Consider the following 22,843-nt stretch of genomic DNA (forward strand, 5'->3'; position numbering starts at 1 on the left):
ATGGAAAACCGTTATGCTGCCCTGGCAATGAGCGATGAGGAATCACCCCCAAAGTTGGAGGAGGAGAAGCTATGTACCCCCAGCCTCAGAGGATCACAGCCACCACTCCCAGCAGGATACATAGGATAGTAGTGGTTGGTGACTCTTCTAAGGGGGATGGAAGCACCCATCTGTCGCCCTGACATGGCATCCTGGGAGGTATGCTGCCTGCCAAGGGCTCATATCTGAGAGGTGACGGAGGGATTGTCGAGGATCATCCGACCCTCTGACTACTACCCCATGCTACTCATCCATGTGGGCACTAATGATACTGCAAGGTATGACTCTCAGCAGATCAGAAATGACTACAGGGCTCTGGGAGAAAGGGTGAAGGAGTTGGGTGCACAGGTGGTGTTCTCTTCGATCCTTCTGGTCAAGGGTATGGTCCTAGGCAGAGACAGATGCATCCTGTAGATGAATGCCTGACTGCGAGGGTGGTGTTTCCAGGAGGGCTTTGGCTTCCTTGTCCTCAGGATGCTGTTCCGGGAAGAAGGACTGCTAAGCAGAGATAGGGTCCACCTATCAAGGAAGGGAAAGAACCTATTTGGATACAGACTGGCTAACCTAGTGAGGAGGGCTTTAAACTAGGTTCGAAGGGGGCAAGTGATCAAAGTCCAAAGGTAAGTCAAAAACATGGAAACCTGGGAGAAGGGTCGGAATTTGGGGAAGCATGGGGTGTTATAGCAGGGATAAGAGAGAAACAAGACAGAACTGGAAATGCAAGTAAATAAACACCACTATGACATAGTTGGCATTACAGAGACTTGGTGGGATAATATGCATCACTGGAATATTGGTATAGAAGGGTACAGCTTGCTCAGGAAGGACAGATAGGGAAAAAGGGAAGAGGTGTTGCCTTATATATTAAAAATGTATACATTTGGACTGAGGTTTAGATGGAAAGTCTCTGGGTAAGGATAAAAGGGGTAAAAACAAGGGTGATGTCATGGTAAGGGTCTACTACAGACCACCTAACCAGGAAAAAGAGGTGGATGAGGCTTTTTTTAAACAACTAACAAAATTAACCAAAGCACAGGACTTGTTGGTGATGGGGGACTTCAACTATTCTGTTGGGAAAATAACACAGCAGAGCACAGATTATCCAACAAGTTCTTGGAATGTATTGGAGACATTTTTTTTTTATTTCAGAAGGTAGAAAAAGCTACTAGGGGAGAGGCTGTTCTAGAATTTGATTTTGACAAATAGGGAGGAACTGGTTGAGAATTTGAAAGTGGAAGGCAGCTTGGATGAAAGTGATCAGGAAATGGTAGAGTTCATGATTCTAAGGAATGGTAGGAGGGACAACTGCAAAATAAAGACAGTGGATTTCAAGAAGGCAGACTTTAGCACAGGGAGTTGGTAGGTAGGATCCCATGGGAAGCAAGTCTAAGGGGAAAAACAATGGAAGACAACTGGCAGTTTTTCAAAGCAACATTATTAAAGGCACAAAAGCAAACTATCCCACTGCATGGGAAAGATCAGAAGTATGGCAAGAGACCACGCTGGCTGAACCAGGAGATTTTCAATGATCTAAAAATCAAAGGAGTCCTACAAAAAGTGGAAACTAGGTCAAATTACAAAGGATGAATATAAACAAATAATACAAGTATGTAGAGGAAAAAATTAGAAAGGCCAAGGCACAAAATGAGATCAAACTAGCTAGTGACATAAAGGGTAACAAGAAAACATTTTACAAATACATTAGAAGCAGAGGAAGACCAAAGGCAGGGTAGGTCCATTACTCAATGAGGGGGGAAAAACAATAACAGAAAATGTGGAAATGGCAGAGGTGCTTAATGACTTCTTTGTTTTGGTTTTCACCAAGAAGGTTGTTGGTGGTTAGATGTTTAACATAGTGAATGCCAATGAAAATGAGGTAGGATCAGAAGAGGCTAAAATAGGGAAAGAACAAGTTAAAAATTACTTAGACAAGTTAGATGTCTTCAAGTCACCGGGCCTGATGAAATGCATCCTAGAACACTTAAGGAGCTGACTGAGGAGATATCTGAGCCATTAGCACTTATCTTTAAAAAGTCATGGAAGACAGGAGAGATTCCAGAAGACTGGAAAAGGGAAAATATAGTGCCAATCTACAAAAAGGGAAGTAAGGACAACCCGGGGAATTACTGACCAGTCAGCTTAACTTCTGTATCCATAAAGATAATGGAGCAAATAATTAAGCAATCAATTTGCAAACATCTAGAAGATAATAAGGCGATAAATAACAGTCAGAATGGATTTGTCAAGAATGAATCGTGTCAAACCAGCCTGATTTCTTTCTTTGACAGGGTAACAAGCCATGTGGAATGTGGGGGAAGCAATAGACGTGGTATATCTTGACTTTAGTAAATCTTTTGATACTATCTCTCATAACCTTCACTTAAACAAACTTGGGAAATACAATGTAGATGGAGCTACTATAAGGTGGATGCAAAACTGGCTGGTAAACCATTCCCAGAGAGTAGTTATCAGTGGTTCAGTCATGCTGGAGTGGGGTCCTCCAGGGATCAGTTCTGGCTCCAGTTCTGTTCAATATCTTCATCAATGATTTAGATAATGGCATAGAGAGTACACTTACAAAGTTTGCTCATGATACCAAGCTGGGAGGGGTTGCAGGTGCTTTGGAGGATAGGATTAAAATTCAAAAAGATGTGGACAAACTGGAAAAATGCTCTGAAGTAAATAGGATGAAGTTCAATACGGACAGTACTCCACTTAGGAATGAACAATCAGTTGCACACATACAAAATGGAAATGACTGCCTAGGAAGGAGTACTGAGGAAAGGGATCTGGGGGGTCATAGTGGACCACAAGCTAAATATGAATCAACAGTGTAACAGTATTGCAAGAAAAGCAGACATCATTCTGGGATGTATTAGCAGGAGTGTTGTAGGCAAGACACGAGAAGTGATTCTTCCACTCTACTCCATGCTGGTGTAACCCTTCTGCCCATCAGAGTTGGCAGCAACAAGGGCCAGGTTCAGTATCTAGGGGTTCCGTTCCAATAATACAATGCAAAACTGGCTTGAGCCCCCACCCAGTGACCTGGGACAAATATATACCACCCCCGATGTGCCTCTAAGAGGCAATACTTCCCCTCTCGCAAGCACAAAGTCTGAGTGTAGCAAAAACGTTTTAATAACAGAGCAAAACAATGTGGCATTATCTTGGGGAAACATCACCAACAGGATTGATAACACAAACCATGAGTAAAAACTCACCCCAAGCAAATTGGGCCGTGTCCTTTCCCTTTGGTTCTTGAGTCCAGCAACCCTAAAGTCCAGCAACCCAAAAGTCTCTGTCTCTGGTGAGTCTAGAGTTCAAAAGTTCATCTACAGAGTTTTAACCTCCACAGCCTGTTTGGAAATGCAGGGGGGGAAGGGAAGAAGAGTAAAGAGGCACCTTACATGCTCCAACAGCCAACTGTCCCACCTCTCTGTGGGTTTCTGCTGCAGCCTTCACCACCAGCTGCTCCTCCCCAGTAGCCATCCTGCAAGCCACTCACCAATATATTTTCAGGCCCCCTACTACTTAACACAGTACTCAGTGATTTCAGCTCACAGTAGGGGAGGCCCACTGCTGGTGCACTATTAGCTCAAAGTGAATTCAGCTCTGTAATCTGTAACCAGACTTCTAATAGACTCAACATTAGCTTTGCTAGGACAGGACAGGACGCATTTATGGCCTTCAAAAGGCACCTCTGCCACAAAACACAAATACCCACCCACAACCTCTCTCCATTCAGTGAATTTTGGAACCCATGTCCCTTCCCTAGCGAGTGCTACTTAGTTGAAGGCGAGTCCCTCCATCATAACAAAAAGCCAAGTACAGTTCCACTGTCCTTGATTCACATAATCAGGATAATAACACTTCATTCTTCCTGCCCCAATAACAGAGAAACTGGGGATCCCACAGCAGCCAAAGTGACCATTTGGGCTCATGCTAGGCTGGGTGGATGTGCCTATGCAAACAAGATCAGCCCCCTGAAGTTCTTTTCCACAACTCGCCACAATTCACCACCAGACATCAGGGTAAAGCTCATCCTGACTCTGCTTACACTGGTTAGACCTCAGGTGGAGTGTTGTGTCTGGTTACGGGCACTGCATTTTGGGAAAGATGTGCACAAATTGGAAAAAGTCCAGAGAAGAGCAACAAAAATGATTAAAGGTCTAAGGAGGAGGGAGAAGAATTGTTCTTCTTAACCTCTGAGGATAGGACAAGAAGCATTAGGCTTAAATTGCAGCATGGGAGGTTTAGGTTGGATATTAGGAAAAACTTTCTAACTGGCAGGGTGGTTAAGCACTGGAATAAATTGCCTAGAGTGATTGTGAAATTTCCATCACTGGAGGTTTTTAAGAGCAGGTTAAACAAATACCTATCAGGGATGGTCTAGATAATACTTAGTCCTGCCAGGAGTGCAGGGGACTGGACTAGATCAGCTCTTGAGGTCCCTTCCAGTCCGATGATTCTATGCAGATCCAATGCTAGTGCCACTGTCAAGGCTGCTATTATTTATAGTCTGAAAATTATGAGTCTTTGATGCCAGGTGCTGTTGCAGGTCTCACCATCTCTCTCTCTTTCTTCTTCTCCTCCTCCTCTCCTCAGTTGCTCCCTCTCTCTCTCTCAGGGGAGGGAAGGTTTGAGTTTGAGTTCTGGATCCCCTCACCACACTGTGTGCTTACAGGCAGCACAGAAATAGGTGGCTGCATCCTGAGATAGCATCTTCTCTTCACTTATAGCAGACAGCCCTTCTTCTTCTCTTCTGTTCAGAAACTTGCTCTCCTTGTAGCCCTTCATACAGAAGGGTGGTGATGCAATGATATCAGTAGCTATTTATTTCAGCTCTTCTCCCTGGGTTTGCTTGGTACCATACATGTTTGTCCGGGCAGTGTCGTTCTGGTAACAGCTCATGGTCACATCCTCCCCAGATTTCTGGATTGCTGCTCTTGGCCATTGCAAGATGCCGTCTCTGATCCTAGCACCTATAAGAGCAAGAGGTAAAAGAAGAGGAATATATTAGACAGGCACCAAAGTGTCCTCCACCTCCTCTGACTATACTCAGGGTCATGGGCAGCGGGTATCGTAGGTGGGGTAGGCTGTGCCTTTCCAAACAGCCTAGTGTGCCCTGCCCATGCTCCGCCCCAGGACCAGCCCCCTCCTGCAGTTCCCAGCACTCTGCCTTGGCTGGCCCCAGGGAGTCAGGGTGGCTGGAGCTGTGCCAGCCAGTAAACTAGGGCTGCCTGTGCTGCCTGGCAGCCCCGGAGCCCCAGGGCCAGTAGTGCTGCTGCCCGGCGAACAGGGGCTGACCACGCTGCCCGGAGCACTGGGGCTGAGGCCTCACTCCCAGGCTGCCTGGCGTTGGGGCCAGGGGCTGCGGTGGGTGTGCTATGGGCTCCTGCAGGGGAGCGGGGGCAGATGGGAAAGGATGGAGTCTTTGGCACAAGGGGAGGGGCTGGGGCCTAGCCTCTCCCGACAGCCGGGTCACTGGCTGACCATGCTCAGGGTGTTCATTAGCTGCAGAAAAACAACTGTGCTGCTTAACCCCCAGGGGAGCCTGGGATTTATGGGGCCTTACCAGACATTGGAAGGAGCAGAATTTTCAGCATTTTTAACAACAGATGTTCCTTAACACTCAGAATATACTAAGATAACAGGAAGTAGTTGGAGGCCAATTCACCACCCACTGCTGTGACATTCCAGCCCATGTTTCACCACTCAGTCACTATGAGTGGTTACTGAAACCCAGTTTAATCAAACAAAGGGTTCTTCTGATCTATAAGGTGGATAGAAAGCTGGCTGAATCGTCTGTCTCAACGGGTAGTGGTCAACAGCTCGATGTCTAGATGGCAGCTGGTATCAAGCAGAGTGCCCCAGGGTTTGGTCCTGGGGCCAGTTTTGTTCAACATCTTCATTAATGATCTGGATGATGGGATGGACTGCACCCTCAGCAAGTTTGCAGATTACACTAAGATGGGGGAAGAGGAAGGTAGGGATAGGGTCCAGAGTGACCTAGACAAATTGGAGGAGTCCAGCAGAGGGCAAAGAAAATAATTAGGGGGCTGGGGCATGTGACTTATAAGGAGAGGCTGAGGAAATTGGGATTATTTAGTCTGCAGAAGAGAAGAGTGAGGGGGATTTGATAGCAGCCTTCAGCTACCTGAAGGGGGGGTTCCAAAGAGGATGGAGCTAGGCTGTTCTCAGTGGTGGCAGATGCCAGATCATGGAATAATGGTCTCAAGTTGTAGTGGGGGAGGTCTAGGTTGGATATTAGGAAAAACTTTTTCACTAGGAGGGTGGTGAATCAGTGAAATGGGTTACCTAGGGAGGTGGTGAAATTTCCATCCTTAGAGGTTTTTAAGATCCAGCTTGATAAAGCTCTGGCTGGGATGATTTAGTTGGGGTTAGTCCTGCTTTGAACAAGGGGTTGGACTAGATGGCCTCCAGAAGTTTCTTCCAACCCTAATCAGGCTTCGAGATGCTCCTGCACCATGGGGTTTCAGAACCTAATGTCTACATTGTTAGCTCCTGTGGGGTTTTTTTTTTGCTCTGGTGACATACCCTAAGTGACATCTCTATCCCGTCACACCATTTCTGTGTGTAGTTGGCCTGAGGTATGCGTGTTGGAAGGTACATGAGGTGAGCAGCACTGGCGGGTTATTGCACAGGTGTGAGGCACAAAGTTCTCACTGTGCTTTACTTGCTGCACAGAAATACACTGCAGTGTCTTTAACCATCCCCAGATTGATCATCAGGGACGTGTTCAGCGTTGCTGGCCGTGCTAGACTGTATCTGGTTTGGAACTGATCTTCTTTTACTGCTGGATTCCCAACTACAGAGAAGGCTACTAATTGCAACTGCCTTTCTGCATTCTTCTTTTGCTGATACCACAGGACAGTATAGTAGGAGCTGTCATCATGTTCACATGGGAAACTTCCCTTGCTCCCATTCTGGATAGCTATAAACTTCTCCTTCTGTGTCACCGTCACCCCACTGCAAAGACCTGCAAAGGAGAGTGGAGGGGACAGGGTGAATGAAGGCCAGGGAGGATGGAACACACCTCACCTGGTCTCTGTGCATTTCAGGATTCACCTTCAAAACTCTGCCTTTATTTTCAACTAGGGTGACCAGATGTCCCGACTTTACAGGGATAGTCCCGATTTTTGGATCTTTTTCTTATATAGGCTCCTATTACCCCCCACCCCCGGTCCCGATTTTTCACACTTGCTGTCTGTTCACCCTATTTTCAACCCCTCCACGGACTGGTCTAATCACCTCACTGACCTTGTGTTTGTTCTGCTTCCTCTTCACTTCTATCAATGGTCTCTCTTCACACAACCTTGCCACAGTCAGTACATAAGGCCTCTCCCATGCACTTCCTGCCATCTGGAAGTGGTCCTTTCTAGTTTCCTCCACTCATCTAGCAAAGGCCCCTTCACTTTGTCCTACACACTCTTGCCAATTTGGTAATAGAGCCTTCTTCTCTGTGATTTCTCTCATATTCAGCAAACATCTTCCCGCTAATGCTGCATCTGATTTCAGATGCTAAAGAAAGTAAAACTGCACCATCTTGGAGTCAGCAGTATACCAGAAACAGTTTCTTACCGGCCAGCAGCTACAAGCCAAGGGAGACACCCAATGTCCTCCACATGGTGTCTGCAGGAAAGACAAGACAGAGTGATGATTCTCAATAATTGAACAAGGCGCAGCATGCTTTCCAGGGGGAGGAGCTCTGTAAAACCACTCAAGGGGAGGAATTGGTGATCATGAGGCAGAGCACATATTGGAGGGGACGAAGCATCCAGAACAAGTTGGCAACCATGTTGTGTTCCATTTATGATAGAACTTAAAACCCTGATCCGCACACTCCAGAATTGTAGTGGTTAGACATTCATATGCAAAGTGTGCACCTTGAGCCCATCTCCCACTACAGAAAGCCTGCTGATGCTTCACATTGAAGAGAGTCAATATTTTGACATTAGGATTTCATGGTCTTGACCGTGAGCATTCTGGGAAATGTCAGTTTTCTGCTCAGCAGTGTGCTGGCCAAGTGGTGATTTCTTTCTGCCTCTTTAAATCCCCTTTGCAGTTCCAGTGGGAGAAGTCACATGACCCTGTTTATAGCATTACTGGCAAAGGACAGCTGCCATGTTCTATCCCTGTATTGGCTACATTTTGGTGATAGGTGACAATTTCCTAATTAGAATGCACAGGTGCCAGAGAAATGTTGGAGTTTTTAGTAATTTGCATCTGCAAATGCTTGGAGTTTACAATAAGTCAAGGTCACCCTACTCTATGACTCTCCCCATCTCTCCTGTGTCCAGACATTCTCACCCAAACCTGGTCATTGGCTATGTGTTACACAGGTGAAGCTAGAGACAAAACAGACACAGCCAGGAAGATTGTTGACTCTTTCTCTGGTTTTGCTCTTTGCTGCTTTGTTTTGTTAGCATTATGTTGCCCTCCAGTGGCCAGGGCCAAGAAGGCTAATAGAAGACAGTTCTGGTAATCTAGCTTCTTTCTTCTTCTCCTTTCCTGGAAATCCAAAGCATTGTACCCACTGGGGAGTTGGTTAAATGCCAGCAGTGCAGGCAAAGACAGGGTGCACTGTCTGTGAGAGTGGCTAGTGCTTAAAGGAAGATGTTAGGCCCCCATAACTAACCTCTTTGCACAATAGAATCATAGAATGACAGGGTTAGAAGGGACCTCAGGAGGTCATCTAGTCCAACCCCCTGCTCAAAACAGGACCAATCCCCAATTTTTGCCCCAGATCCCTAAATAGCCCCCTCAAGGATTGACCTCACAACCCTGGGTTTAGCAGGCCAATGCTCAAACCACTGAGCTATCTCTCCCGCCTAATGCTATATATCAAATGGAGATGTGTTTGTGTGGAGGGACAATAATTCATTAAATATTATTTCAGTCCCCAGGTCCTGAACAGCTTATGCCCTGAGTAGGAGCATCAATGGCCCTGATAACTGTTAGTCTCTGTCTGTCTAGCACCAATCTCAGTGCTATTTGAGTGCTTAGATTGAGATCCATACTAGAGTCAGTATCAAGGCTGCTATTGTTCCTAGTTTTGAAGTCTGTAAGTCATTGATCTCAGCTGCAAGTTGATCTCTCACATTTTTCTCATACACTCCCCTCCCCATGCCCCTCTGAATTCTCTCGTTAAGGGGAGGGCAAGTTTTTGCTAGAGTCACTGATCCGCTCACAGCAGTGTGTGCTCACTGGCAGCACAGAAATAGGTGGCTGCATCCCTGGCGGTTACTTTCTTCACAGTCATGACAGACAGCTTCTGCTCTCTGCTGATCATGAACTTGCTCTCATCGAAGTCTTTCTCATAAGAGGGACTTGACCCAGTATAAATAATGGCTATTAACTTCAGACCTTCTCCCTGGGGTTGCTGGTACCAGAGCATGTTTGTCCGGTCACTGTCATTCTGGTAACAGCTCATGGTCACAGCCTCCCCTGGTTTCTGGATTGCTGCTTTTGGCCACTGCGAGATGAGGTCTCCAACCCCAGCACCTGTGTGAGAGAGGGGGAAAGGAGCAGAGATTCATTAGCCCGGCACCAAAGGGTCCTCTGCCCAACACCACCCCAGTCTGTGCACAGCCATGCTGTAGTATGCCCATTGCAGGTTGGGAGTTCTGGGTTCTTACCAGGCATCAGAAGGAGAATAATTTTCAACATCTCTAGCAACAAATGTTACAGGATTGGTTCTTGTAGCACTTGAATTTTGCTAAGGCAACAGGAAGTGAGAGGAGTGCAATACCCCTCCTACTGCTGCCACTTGGCTCTGAAAAGTGTGTCAGGGAAGAAAGAAATGACACTTTGTCTCAGATATTTACCTCTATATTACAGACTTCCTAATAAGCCTTTTAACCCAAGGCCTGAGCATTCATGGTGGTTAAAGATCCAAGAGCATTCTATCTTCTGCAGCGTTTGCCTCCAGCAGACCCCTGGACAATTCCAGCAGGGTTAAAAGTTTTGGTGTGTTCTCAAAATCACCCCTGCGATTTCATACTGTACAGTATTCAACTTGATTTCCCATCCTATGCCAAAGTCACGTATTGTACTTGCCAGAATGGCAGGCCTGTTCCTCCCCAAGAAGTGAGTGAATGGATCCAGTATTCAGAGCCTGTAGAAGATCCTTTGGGATAGGAATTTATATGAGAATGAAAGTGATACACATTCTGTCTATCTATCTAAGTGTGAATGAGCTGGTCAAATGAAGCAAAAACAATATTCATGAATATTAATTCATCCAGTATTCTGAATGCCTCTTTGGTTTAACCATTTTTGTGCTACTTTTTAGTGATCAGTGAACATTCAGGCAGAAGAGCTTTAGTTTGTATCAATGTTTGGTGGTAGCTGTGCTGAATAAATACAGTTACATACATAGTTGCACGCTTAGGTGTAGGCAAACAGGAATCTTTGCATGTGAATGAGATTATTTACTAATTCTTATAATTTTTCATCCTTATTCTTTATTCTTCTTTCTAAAAACACTCATTCAGAGTGACAAGTTACATGCCATGAATTTAAATGTAAGGCTGAAATACAGTCCACTGTTACCTCTATTTAGTTATACATATGTGTCTGACATACTGTTTGAGTGTTGCAAGCCAGGATCTGAATGAGGTATCCCCTGCTATTTAGTATGAACTGGGGAAAAAGACTTCAGTAATAGTGTGTCTATTTGCTTAGAGACATATATTCTTCCTAGGTGTTCAGCAGAGAGAGCTGCTTTGCCAAAGTGATCAATTTTGGCTGATTTGGTTTAAAACAATTTTAGGTATTGAATGCTAGGGAAATGAAATGTTGTCATCCTTACTGTACGAGTAAAGGGCAGCAGAATGGTGCTTGGCCTGCACTGACTGAGGGGGTCTCCCTTTATTGAACCACACTTACTAAGCAGGGAGTTTGGATGCAAAATCCAAATGAAAGCCTGAAGGGGGTTGGGGACAGTTGTTCCTATCTGGTGGTGTGAACTCTGTTTAAGAGTCCTGCAAACCATTTGACTCATCCTCTCCAGTGTTGAAAGATAGGGCTGATCAGCCTCAGTTGGGAGGTCTTGTTTCTGATTAGTGATTACCAGAGCTGATAATAAATTGAAATAATTGTTAAGTAGGTCTAGAGACAGGCTTAGACCTGATGTGGGGACAGTGTTGCAGCATTGCTTTCATATTCACCCTTGAGATCCTAAACCTTTGAATGTTTCATTCATAGAATCATAGAATATCAGAGTTGGAAGGGACCTCAGGAGGTCATCTAACCCCCTGCTTAAAGCAGGAACAATCCCCAACTAAATCATCCTAGCCAGGGCTTTGTCAAGCCTGACCTTAAAAACCTCTAAGGAAGGAGATTCCACCACCTCCTTAGGTAACGCATTCCAGTGCTTCACCACCCTCCTAGTGAAAAGGTTTTTCCTAATATCCAACCTAAACCTCCCGCACTGCAACTTGAGACCATTACTCCTTGTTCTGTCATCTGCTACCACTGAGAACAGTCTAGATCCATCCTCTTTGGAGCCCCCTTTCAGGTAGCTGAAAGCAGCTATCAAATCCCCCCTCATTCTTCTCTTCTACAGACTAAACAATCCCAATTCCCTCAGCCTCTCCTCATAAGTCATGTGTTCCAGTCCCCTAATAATTTTTGTTGCCCTCCGCTGGATTCTTTCCAATGCTTTCACATCCTTCTTGTAGTCTGGGGCCCAAAACTGGACACAGTACTCCAGATGAGGCCTCACCAATGTCAAATAGAGGGGAACAATCACGTCCCTCAATCTGCTGGCAATGCCCCTACTTATACATCCCAAAATGCCATTGGCTTTCTTGGCAACAAGGGCACACTGTTGACTCATATCCAGCTTCCCGTCCACTGTAACCCCTAGGTCCTTTTCTGCAGAACTGCTGCCTAGCCATTCGGTCCCTAATCTGTAGCCGTGCATGGGATTCTTTCATCCTAAGTGTAGGACTCTGCACTTGTCCTTGTTGAACCTCATCAGATTTCTTTTGGCCCAATCCTCTAATTTATCTAGGTCCCTCTGTATCCTATCCCAACCTTCCAGTGTATCTACTTCTTCTCCCAATTTAGTGTCATCTGCAAACTTGCTGAGGGTGAAATCCAGATCATTAATGAAGATATTGAACAAAACCAGCCCCAGGACCGACCCTTGGGGCACTCTGCTTGATACTGGTTGCCAACTAGACATGGAGCCATTAATTACTACCCGTTGAGCCAGACGATTTAGCCAGTTTTCTATCCATCTTATATTCCATTCATCCAGCCCATACTTCTTTAACTTGCAGGCAAGAATACGGTGGAAGACTGTGTCAAAAGCTTTGCTAAAGTGAAGGAATAACACTTCCACTGCTTTCCCCTCATCCACAGAGCCAGTTATCTAATCATAGAAGGCAATTAGATTAGTCAAGCATGACTTGCCCATGGCGAATCCATGCTGACTGTTCCTGATCACTTTCCTCTCCTCTAAGTGCTTCAGAATTGATTCCTTGAGGACCTGCTCATGATTTTTCCAGGGACTGAGGTGAGATTGACAGTCCTGTAGTTCCCCGGATCCTCCTTCTTCCCTTTTTAAAAGATGGGCACTACATTAGCCTTTTTTCCAGTTGTCTGGGACCGCCCCCGATCGCCATGAGTTTTCAAAAATAATGGCCAATGGCTCTGCAATCACATCAGCCAACTCCTTTAGCACCTTCGGATGCAGTGCATCCGGCCCCTTGGACTTGTGCTTGTCCAGCTTTTCTCAATAGTCCCGAACCACTTCTTTCTCCACAGAGGACTGGTCACCTCTTCCCCATACTGTGCAGCCCAGTGCAGTAGTCTGGGAGCTGACCTTGTTCATGAAGACAGAGGCAAAAAAAGCATTGAGTACATTAGCTTTTTCCACATCCTCTGTCACTAGGTTGCCTCCCTCATTAAGTAAGGGGCCCACACTTCCCTTGACTTTCTTGTTGTTGCTAACATACCTGAAGAAACCCTTCTTGTTACTCTTAACATCTCTTGCTAGCTGCAACTCCAAATGTGATGTGGCCTTGATTTCACTCCTGCATGCCTGAGCAATATTTTTATACTCCTCCCTGGTCATTTGTCCAAGCTTCCTCTTCTTATAAGCTTCTTTTTTGGGTTTAAGATGAGCAAAGATTTCACCGTTAAGCCAAGCTGGTCGCCTGCCATATTTACTATTCTTTCTACACATTGGGATGGTTTGTCCCTGTAACCTCAATAAGGATTCTTTAAAATACAGCCAGCTCTCCTGGACTTCTTTCCCCCTCATAAAAAGAAAAGGAGTACTTGTGGCACCTTAGAGACTAACAAATTTATCTGAGCATAAACTTTCATGAGCTACAGCTCACTTCATCGCATGCATCTAGTCCAACCCCCTGCTCAAAGCAGGACCAATCCCCAACTAAATCATCCCAGCCAGAGCTTTGTCAAGCCAGGCCTTAAAAACCTCTAAGGATGGAGATTCCACCACCTCCCTAGTAACCCATTCCAGGGCTTCACCACCTTTCTAGTGAAATAGTGTTTCCTAATATCCAATCTAAACCTCCCCCACTGCAACTTGAGACCATTGCTCCTTGTTCTGTCATCTTCCACCACTGAGAACAGCCGAGCTCCATCCTCTTTGGAACCCTGTTTCAGGTAGTTGAAGGCTGCTATCAACCCCCCTCACTCTTCTGTTCTGCAGACTAAATAAGCCCAGTTCCCTCAGCCTCTCCTTATAAGTCACGTGCCCCAGCCCCCTAATCATTTTTGTTGTCCTCCACTGGGCTCTCTCCAATTTGTCCACATCCTTTCTGTTGTGGGGGGCCCCAAAACTGGACGCAATACTCCAGATGTGGCCTCACCAATGTTGAATAGAGGGGAATAATCACTTCTCTTGATCTGCTGGCAATGCTCCTACTAATGCAGCCCAGTATACTATTAGCCTTCTTGGCAACAAGGGCACACTGTTGACTCATATCCAGCTTCTCATCCACTGTAATCCCAAGGTCTTTTCTGCAGAACTGCTGCTTAGCCAGTCTGTCCCCATTTAAGTGATCCATCCCGTCGCCCATTCCCAGCTTCTGGCAAACAGAGTCTAGGGACACCATCCCTGCCCATCCTGGCTAATAGCCACTGATGGACCTATCCTCCATGAATTTGTCTAGTTCTTTTTTGAACCCTGTTATAATCTTTATAGTAATTCAAACACAAAAGTCACAAAGTAACAAAAAACTAAGCTGTTCCCCTGAACAATACAGGCTACAAGTGCCCAGAGATCTTTCACTTTGCATGCCTGTGTCTGCTGCAAAAAGTCTGTTTCTCTGGGAAGCCAACAATGCCTCTGTGGTTTTGAAGCCAGGTGTGCTTTGGCCTATCAGCATCATCTCTCTCTCTCTCTCTTCCATTATTGTCAGCTCTCTCTCATTTGGGGGTAAGGTTTCTGATTGAGTTGCTGATCTCCTCACAGCACTGTGTGCTCACTGGCAGCACAGAAGTAGCTGGCTGAATCCTGGGTTCTCAGATCCACAATGCTCATGGAAGAGATCCTGGTATTGGGTCTAGTGATTGGAAACTTGGGTGCATTAGATCCCTCCTCATAAGTAGCATTGGACCCATCCACACTTTGGGCTATTAACCTTGGACCATCTCCCTGGAGCTGCTTGTACCAGTACATGTAAGGGTAGTTGGTTTCATTCTGGACACACATTATCTTCATGGTTTCTCCAAGTCTCTGGGTTGCAGTTCTAGGGAACTGAGAGATGAGAACTCCCAGTCCAGAGCCTGTGTGAGAGAAATAGAGCCAAAGCCCTAGAAATTAGCAATGAAAAGTCCAATGAAATCTCATTCAAAATGCCTCCCACTCCCCCAGCCAATGTAGATTTGCTCCTATAGCATAAACTCCATGGCATCACCAATTCAGGCTCTAATTGTTACAGCGGCAGTGTTTCTGCCTCTTCCCTTGGGAGACTATTGCACGGCCTAGTTCATCCTCATTGTTAGAAAGGGTTTCCTAGTTTCTAGACTAACGTTTTCCCCTTTTACACAGTTTCACCCCATTTACCTCTAGTTACATCACCTTGTCCTACCCAAAACAATTCTCCTTCCTCCTTGATATGTAACACTCCAAATATTGTTGTCATAGTACCTAGTTCTCTTCTCACTAGCAGTTTGGCTGAGCTGAATATGTTTAATTCCATTAACCCTTCTTCAATGGATAGTCCCTAGGTGCCCCCAACACTTTCACTGATATTCTCAGAACTCTCTCCAGTTTGTTGACATCGCTTCTGCATCCAATTCCCAGAACTCTGGAAAGATCCATATTGATGTCCTGGCCTGTACGTATCTGTAGGGAAGCTGTGCTCTTCTTGAACACCTGGCTGGATTCTGTCTTTCGTAGGGGTCAGGGCAGAATTTCTGGGTTCTTACCAGGCACCAGAAGCAGCAGGAAACTCAGCATTTTTGCCAATTAATCTTATTCTTCTCTTTTTTTACTTCTTGGTTTTTATGAAGGTGACAGGAAGTGGTTAGGAGACCAGAGCCCCTCCTTCGCCTCTGGCTTCCTTTTGAAAACCTGGGGAGGAGAGAAACCTGTATAATGAATGATGTATAAAGTTCTTATAAATGAGATATAAAACTGATTTCCTGAGTATTTGTGGTCAGAAAAGATCCTTCAGCACTTTATACAAGAGAAGCAGGAGTCGTTACCTGGTTCCTGGGCAAATCCCATCTCATGGTATTCCGCTCTGTCCTCCAGCGGTGTAGAAGATGTTATTCTGCACTTTCTTTCCTGAAATACTGAGCCATATGCTGAATGTATTACAGTTTTATTGATGCATCACCAGGGCCATGGAAATGTTTCTAGTTTTCCAGAATGTTCTCCTCAGAATCTGTGGAATATTTTGGAAAATGGGGATACTTTGAAAACAAATTCAATCAAAACACAAATGGTAACACCCAGTTGTTCAGTAAATTCATTAGTAGATTTTTATATGATTCACTTTCATTCTGGCTTCTCTTTCAGAATGTTTTAATATATTTGCCCCTTTCACCCAGAGATCTTTTTTTACCTTCCTTGAGATCTTTCTGCCTAGCTCTTTCACTTCCCTCAGTCTCCCCATCCCCTCACTGTGGAAATCTTCTCCCATCTCTTCCCTTCCTGCAAGAGAGAGAGAATCCAAATCTGTCATGTAACAGCATTTTGGTATTCAGTAGATGAACAATCTACAATCAACTGTGGGGTTCTTGGGACTGGGTGCTGCAGGGAAGAGACAGGAAGGGGGAAAGATCACAGGAGCCATCCCATTGTTCATGGGTGGGGAGACAGGGGTGATACCACACTGAACTGCTGGTCTCTTTGTTCCCATCTTTGTTCCTGAAGGTGTTGGCTGCTGGTGGCAAGAGGCGCTTTGTCTGCTTCCTGCAGAAGCTGTGGTTGGCTGCCCTGCCCCAGGAGGCAGAGAACTGGGGAAGTCAGCCAATCAGAGGGAGCTTTCCCCCCAGGAAGGGCTGAAATTTGCCAGAGGGTTGGAGCTTCTCCCATCATCACAGTCTGGAATGTCAATGTGTATTAGCATCTATCTATCCTCTACAAACCCCTCTATGTCTCTCCAGTGCCAAAGAGGCAAAGTGAAATGACAGGGCAACCAGCCATAACAGATTGCAACTACACCAGGGTTAAAGCCCCTGCTATTACCAACTCCAAGAGGAGAAGCATACTCTGCACACATAGGACAGGGGTGACCCAAATCCCACTTAAAGAAAGCACAGCCCCAACAGCCAACTTCCTGTAAGTGTGTTCCATGTTGCCATGTGGAATGTGCTAACAAAGAAAGGGACTGGGTACAAGACAGCTCTTGTCAAAGAACTCACCCATTATGAGATCACAATCACTGGCATCACAGAGGCCTGTCTGACACATCTAGTTACTGTGGAAGGAGCAACCTTCCTTCACACTGGTGGTCCACTGCAAACCCAAGGTATGGCTCTTGTTATTAGACAACCTTTAGCACAGAGTTTAATCACATGGAACCCCATCTCTCCACACTTATGGTATGCTAGGCTCCAATATCATTATGGACACTTACTGTCATTTTGGCTTATGGACCAATAGAAGATGCATCACTTGCAGAAAAGCATGCTTTCTACCACCAGCTAGCAACAAAAATCCAGTCAACTCTGCCACATGACACATTGCTAGTGCTCAAAGATTTCAGTGCCATGACTGACTGTGATTGAACTGGGTATGAAAGCCGGTGTTTGACATTGTGTGCCGCTGAGACCTTGTTTGTTATGGGCTTCTGGTTTAGGCACTTTAACAACCATTGCTGGACCTGGATTTCAAACAGTGGATGTGCCATGAAGGAAATTGACCACATCCTCATCAGAAATCATTCTATAGTGAAATCTCACTGGGTTTTCAGAAGCACAAGCCAACTCAGACCATAGACTAGTTGTCACTCAGTTCTCACTATTTTCTTCCAACTTCTCACAAGCCAGATGTCCACAAACAGTACAATGACCAATGTCTTTCTGAGGATCTTGTTGAAGCCATGAAATACACACAGGCCATCAAGGGTCACAGACATACCTTTGGTACCCTCTCAGATGATGTTGAGATTGCCTGGAGTGGTGTACATAACGCTACATCACATGCTGCCACTGCAACAATCATCTTCGCATAGTTATGCAAGAAACCTCAGCTTTCTGAAGAGGCCTTTGATATATTAGCAAAAATGGCAGAAGCACATAAACAAGGAGATGTCCAAGAATGTAAATGTCTGAAAGGCAGTTTCCAGGTCATGGTGAAATTTGACTGTGAGAACTATGTCAGCTCCCTGGCTGACAAAGCAGATAGCCTAAAAAACAGTAATCTTCATCCTGCCTACAGTGCCATTATGCACCTGGCTGGCAGCCATAAACAGCCTTCTATCATCTGCCTTATGAAACCAGATAGTTCTCCCTGCTCATTGACAGATGAGGTTCTGGACAGATGGAAAACACATTATGAAAGCACACTGATCCACAGACCTGTTAATGACTGTCTAGAGCTATGTGACCTGGTGAACCACAGAGTTGCAGACCCAGGGATGAACACTAATCCTCTGTCATTCAAGGAATTATGAAAGGTCATCCAAAAATTACAGAATGGACATGTTGGTATTCCACCTGAACTGCTCATAGGTGCCTTGGAAATATGAACATCAGCCTGCGTCACTGTTCAACAAGTGTGGGCATCAGGCAAAGTACCAGCAGAATGGAAAGATGGCATCATAGTGTCCCTGTGCAAGGGCAAAGTGTCTCACACCACGTGTGGCAACTACAGGCCAATCTCATTGTTATCCATCCCTGGAAATGTCTTTGCTCACATTTCTTGTTAGTAGGATGCAGCTGCTCCATAACAGATACCGTTGTCCACAGCAATCAGCTTTCACTGCAGAGCAGTCAACAATGGATGCTGCCCTTACCCTTCAGCTTTTGGATGAGCCACAGTGAGAATTTAACCACCCGCTTCATATAGTATATATTGACATCAAAGCTGCTTTTGATTTGGTAGACAGGTCAGCACTTGGCTTGCACTGAAAGGAGCTGGTATTCCAAATGCTCTGCTAAATCAGGTGCATGATCTTCCCACCAGTACTGGTGTGAGAGAGCATGTGTTTTTCACAGCTTTTACCATGTTTCTACACAACCTCAAGTGTGCAGCAGGGATGAAATCTTGCCCTGGCACTATTCTGTTGAGCTATTGACTAGATATTAGGACTTGCTGCTCTACATGTCAGAATCAAGGTTGGTCAAGAAGAGTTTGCCAACCAAGATTACATCAATGATGCTGTCTTGCTTACAGAGAAGTCATAGGTTTCAGAGTAGCAGTGAGCTGTAGCTCATGAAAGCTTATGCTCAAATAAATTTGTTAGTCTCTAAGGTCCACAAGTACTCCTTTTCTTTTTAGAGAAGTCACAGAATACTAGGGTTGGAAGGGACCTCAGGAGGTCATCTAGTCCAACCCCCTGCTCAAAGCAGGACCAATCCCCAATTTTTGCCCCAGATCCCTAAATGGCCCCCTCAAGGATTGACCTCACAACCCTGGGTTTAGCAGGCTAATGCTGAAACCACTGAGCTATCCCTCCCGCTCTGTCTTGTTTACAGAGAAGCGTGTTTGGTTTTATTTTGCTTGGTAACTTACTTTATTCTGTATGTGATTACTTGAAACCACTTAAATCCTACTTTTTATACTTAATAAAATCACTTTTGTTTATTAATTAACCCAGAGTAAGTAATTAATACCTGGGGGAGCAAACAGCTGTGCATATCTCTCCATCAGTGTTATAGAGGTGGGACAATTTATGAGTTTACCCCGAAGAAGCTTTATACAGAGTAAAACAGATTTATTTGGGGTTTGGCTCCCATTGGGACCTGGGTGTCTGGATGCTGGAGACTGGAGTACTTGCTGAGCAGTTTTCAGTGAAGTCTGCAGCTTTGGGGGACGTGGTTCAGGCCCTGGGTCTATGTTGCAGCAGGATAGCATGTCTGGCTCAACAAGGCAGGGTTCTGGAGTCCCAAGCTGACAAGGAAAATGGGCTCAGAGGTAGTTTCAGCACATCGGGTGACAGTCCCAAGGAGGTCTCTGTGACCGAACCCGTCACACTGGGGACTTCATTAGATAATGTCTGGTGTGATGACATCAACTGTGGTCACTCTGGCTATGATCACTAAATGAACAGTCTACAAATGAACAATTTACTATCGGCTGTGGGGTTTTTGTGGCTGGGAGTATCTATAGGAATAGTTTATTAGCATCTATCTATCATTGCCTGATATGGATCCTGTAGTTCTATGGTGACTTTGGATATTAAGGGAAAAGAATATTTTAGAGAGTGCTTGGGAAATAAAGCAGAACAAGGGCACTGTTGGAAATAGCTGGGTGTATCAGGAGAACTCTTACCCACAGGGATGTAATTTTAGTGCTTGTGGCTAAATATGGATGTTTGTGCAAATTGTGCTGCAGGCATCAATATCAGCAGGTGTTACTGACACCCAATCTATGTCTATAACATTCACTAGGAACCAGAGAGGCTAGTCTGTGTTGGAAAATACAAAACAATTTCATACTTACAGAGAGAGACAGAGCAGGAAAGCAGAGGAGAGGAGCCCAATGATGTCAAAGCATGGACTCTAGTGCTTCTCCTTGGCATTGCATCTTGAAATATTGTTTTGATATAAATACCACTTTGAAACTGACCTAAAATGTTTCTGTGAGAGACTAGAAAGGACCAAGGAATCTGCAGAATGGGATCTGGAGCTTTTCATCTCTAGGACCTAGTGTGATGCTGTATGGAATCTGGGACACACACAAAGATATTATGAATTTTAATATTGTAAAATTGTAATGAGTTATTTCACATATGCCATGTGTTGCTATAATGCTATAATTTGCCAGATATAATAATCTCACTTATGTGTTTGTATCACCTTTGTATTATGAGTTATAGATATGTATGTCCATATTTCAAACTTGTGCTATGCTTCTGGGTGTCAGCCCCAGATAGTTCGGCATCAGCACTGCCTCGCCTGCTTGATGGCCCATTGAGAACCATCAACTATACAACTGACCCATTAAGAGAAGGCAGATACACCTTATGACTCAGCAAGGCAAGCAGGGACATGCCTATGGACAGGACTCTAAGGCTTTCAGGCCATGTGCTGGGCAGCTTGTGTTTGAAACAAAGGAAGCTCAGGCCACATGGCAAGAGACTATAAAAGGTAGCTGCATCTTCTCCATTTTGTCTTCAATCCTGCTTCTTACCTCTGGAGGAACTCTGCTACAAACTGAAGCTCTGAACAAAGGACTGAATGATCCATCCAAGCTATGGATGCATTCCAGAGGAACTTTCAAGCCAGCAAACTCACCAGTAGTGCAGGAACCTGATATATGGATTTTGAAGTCTTTGTATGTATGTGACTGCTTTACCACTTAACACCTCTCCTGTTCTTTCTTTATAATATATCTTTAGTTTTAGATACTAAAGGATTGGCTGGCAGCATGGTATTTTGAGCAAGATCCAAACCTATACTGACCTGGTGACTTGGCTGACCCTTTGGGGTCAGAAGAACATTTTGTATATGTGAGCAGAGTTTAAAATAACTTCTCACTGTACTGGACGTAGGTGCTGATTGGGAGCCAGAGACTGGAATGCAATAAAGGTTGTGTGGGCTTTTTTATTTTTTTTTTTTGCTTCTTGATAACCAGTGTGGGGTATCAGAAGCACAGTTTGCGACTGGTTGAGAGGTTTAACTTCAGTGTTACCCACCAGTTTGGGGAGTATCTGCTCTCCTTTTTGCAGCCTGCCCTGACCTTGACATTTCCAGTGAGGGCTGCCCCGGGCACCCCCGGTCACACCTAGGTTCCAATCCATTTATTGTTTTAGGGAATTTTAATGCTCTTGAAAGTTACTGCATTGACAGTCCTTGGGGTAAAGTTTTTCCAGTTCATAAAATCCAGTTCAATGCTCTTTCAATCTAAGCGATTATTTTACTTTAGACTAAGAAAAACAGAAACAAAGAAAGATCAAATATAAAGTGACTTTCCTGGTTCAGATCTCAGAGGCAGACATGAAGGCATTTTTTGAAGAAGCACATTCTGTAAAAAACAGAAGTTAAAACACAAGGGACAAAGAAGAAGAGTGATGCACTTGGGAGTTCATAAAGACAATATAAGGGGTTAACAAGGCAGATTAACCTGAAGGAGTATTTAGCTGATTCCAAACCTTTATCAGGTAGTGTTTTGAGCACAAAGGACTGGATCCACAAAGGTACATAGGCACCCAAATCCCAGATTTAGATATCTAACTCCCATTTTTAGGTACTACTGTGATGCACAAAACTCCTTTTTGGCTGCTGCCTATCCCTAAACTCACTTGGCACCTACATTTTCAGAGTAAACCTTCCCTAGGTGCCTATGTTTCTCTGCCTCTGGGCATACCCACTGCTGCCTCGCTTTAGGTGCCTGAACACCTAAGGCCCAGAACGATCCAGGGTAAGATAGGTGTTTGGATGCCTGTCACTCCTGCAGGTCCCGAGCCCGTAGGCATGTTCTGAGGATGCCTAGCTTCACACAAAATGATTGGGGTGGAAGGAGGAGAACGACAACCTCCTTCATAACCTTTGGCCAGTGGTTAAGGTACTCACCTGGGATTTCGGAGACACACCAAGGTCAAGTCTCCCCTCTGTCGGATGTGGGGAAGAGATCTGAACAGAGATCTTTAATCCCACAGGTGAGTGCCCTAAACACTGGACAACAGATCAATTCTTGTTCTCTTGTCTTTTTTTCCCCTCCTGGATAGCTGGTCACATGTTGCTCGATCAGTCTTTTCCAGGTTTGCCTGTCCAGTGCTCACCCCATGCCCACTCCATACTCCCATATATAGTCTATCCACCATTTGCTTGGCCATCCTCTTGTTCTCCACCCATGAACTCTAGTCTCTAGTGCCTCCCTAATATGTCCATACCATTGCAGCCTCCTTTTCTGCAACTTCTGTCTAATGCTGCAGGTCTCACTTCTGAAGACACCTTTCTGCATGTGGTCAAGCATTGTCACCCTCTCTCACTGGCCTCAGACATCTCATTTAAATGGCTTCAGGTCTTCTCAAGTGCTTCTCGTTGATTCCCCATGTCTCTGATCCCCCTCCAGTGACCATCACCAGGAAGGCTAATAGAAGATATTTACATAAGAACATAAGAATGGCCATACTGGGTCAGACCAAAGGTCCATCTATCCCAGTATCCTGTCTTCTGACAC

General features: G+C 45.1%; 1 gene segment (V, D, J or C); it reads right to left on the reverse strand.

Annotated features, from left to right (window-relative positions):
- Positions 1 to 9,247: 9,247 nt before the first annotated feature.
- On the reverse strand, positions 9,248 to 10,174 carry LOC122458280. The segment is given in 2 exon segments: positions 9,248 to 9,564; positions 9,699 to 10,174. Coding segments are annotated over 2 exon segments (348 nt in total).
- Positions 10,175 to 22,843: the final 12,669 nt, after the last annotated feature.

Source organism: Dermochelys coriacea, chromosome 1 (genome assembly GCF_009764565.3).
Source record: "Dermochelys coriacea isolate rDerCor1 chromosome 1, rDerCor1.pri.v4, whole genome shotgun sequence".
Classification (NCBI taxonomy): Eukaryota; Metazoa; Chordata; order Testudines; family Dermochelyidae; genus Dermochelys; species Dermochelys coriacea.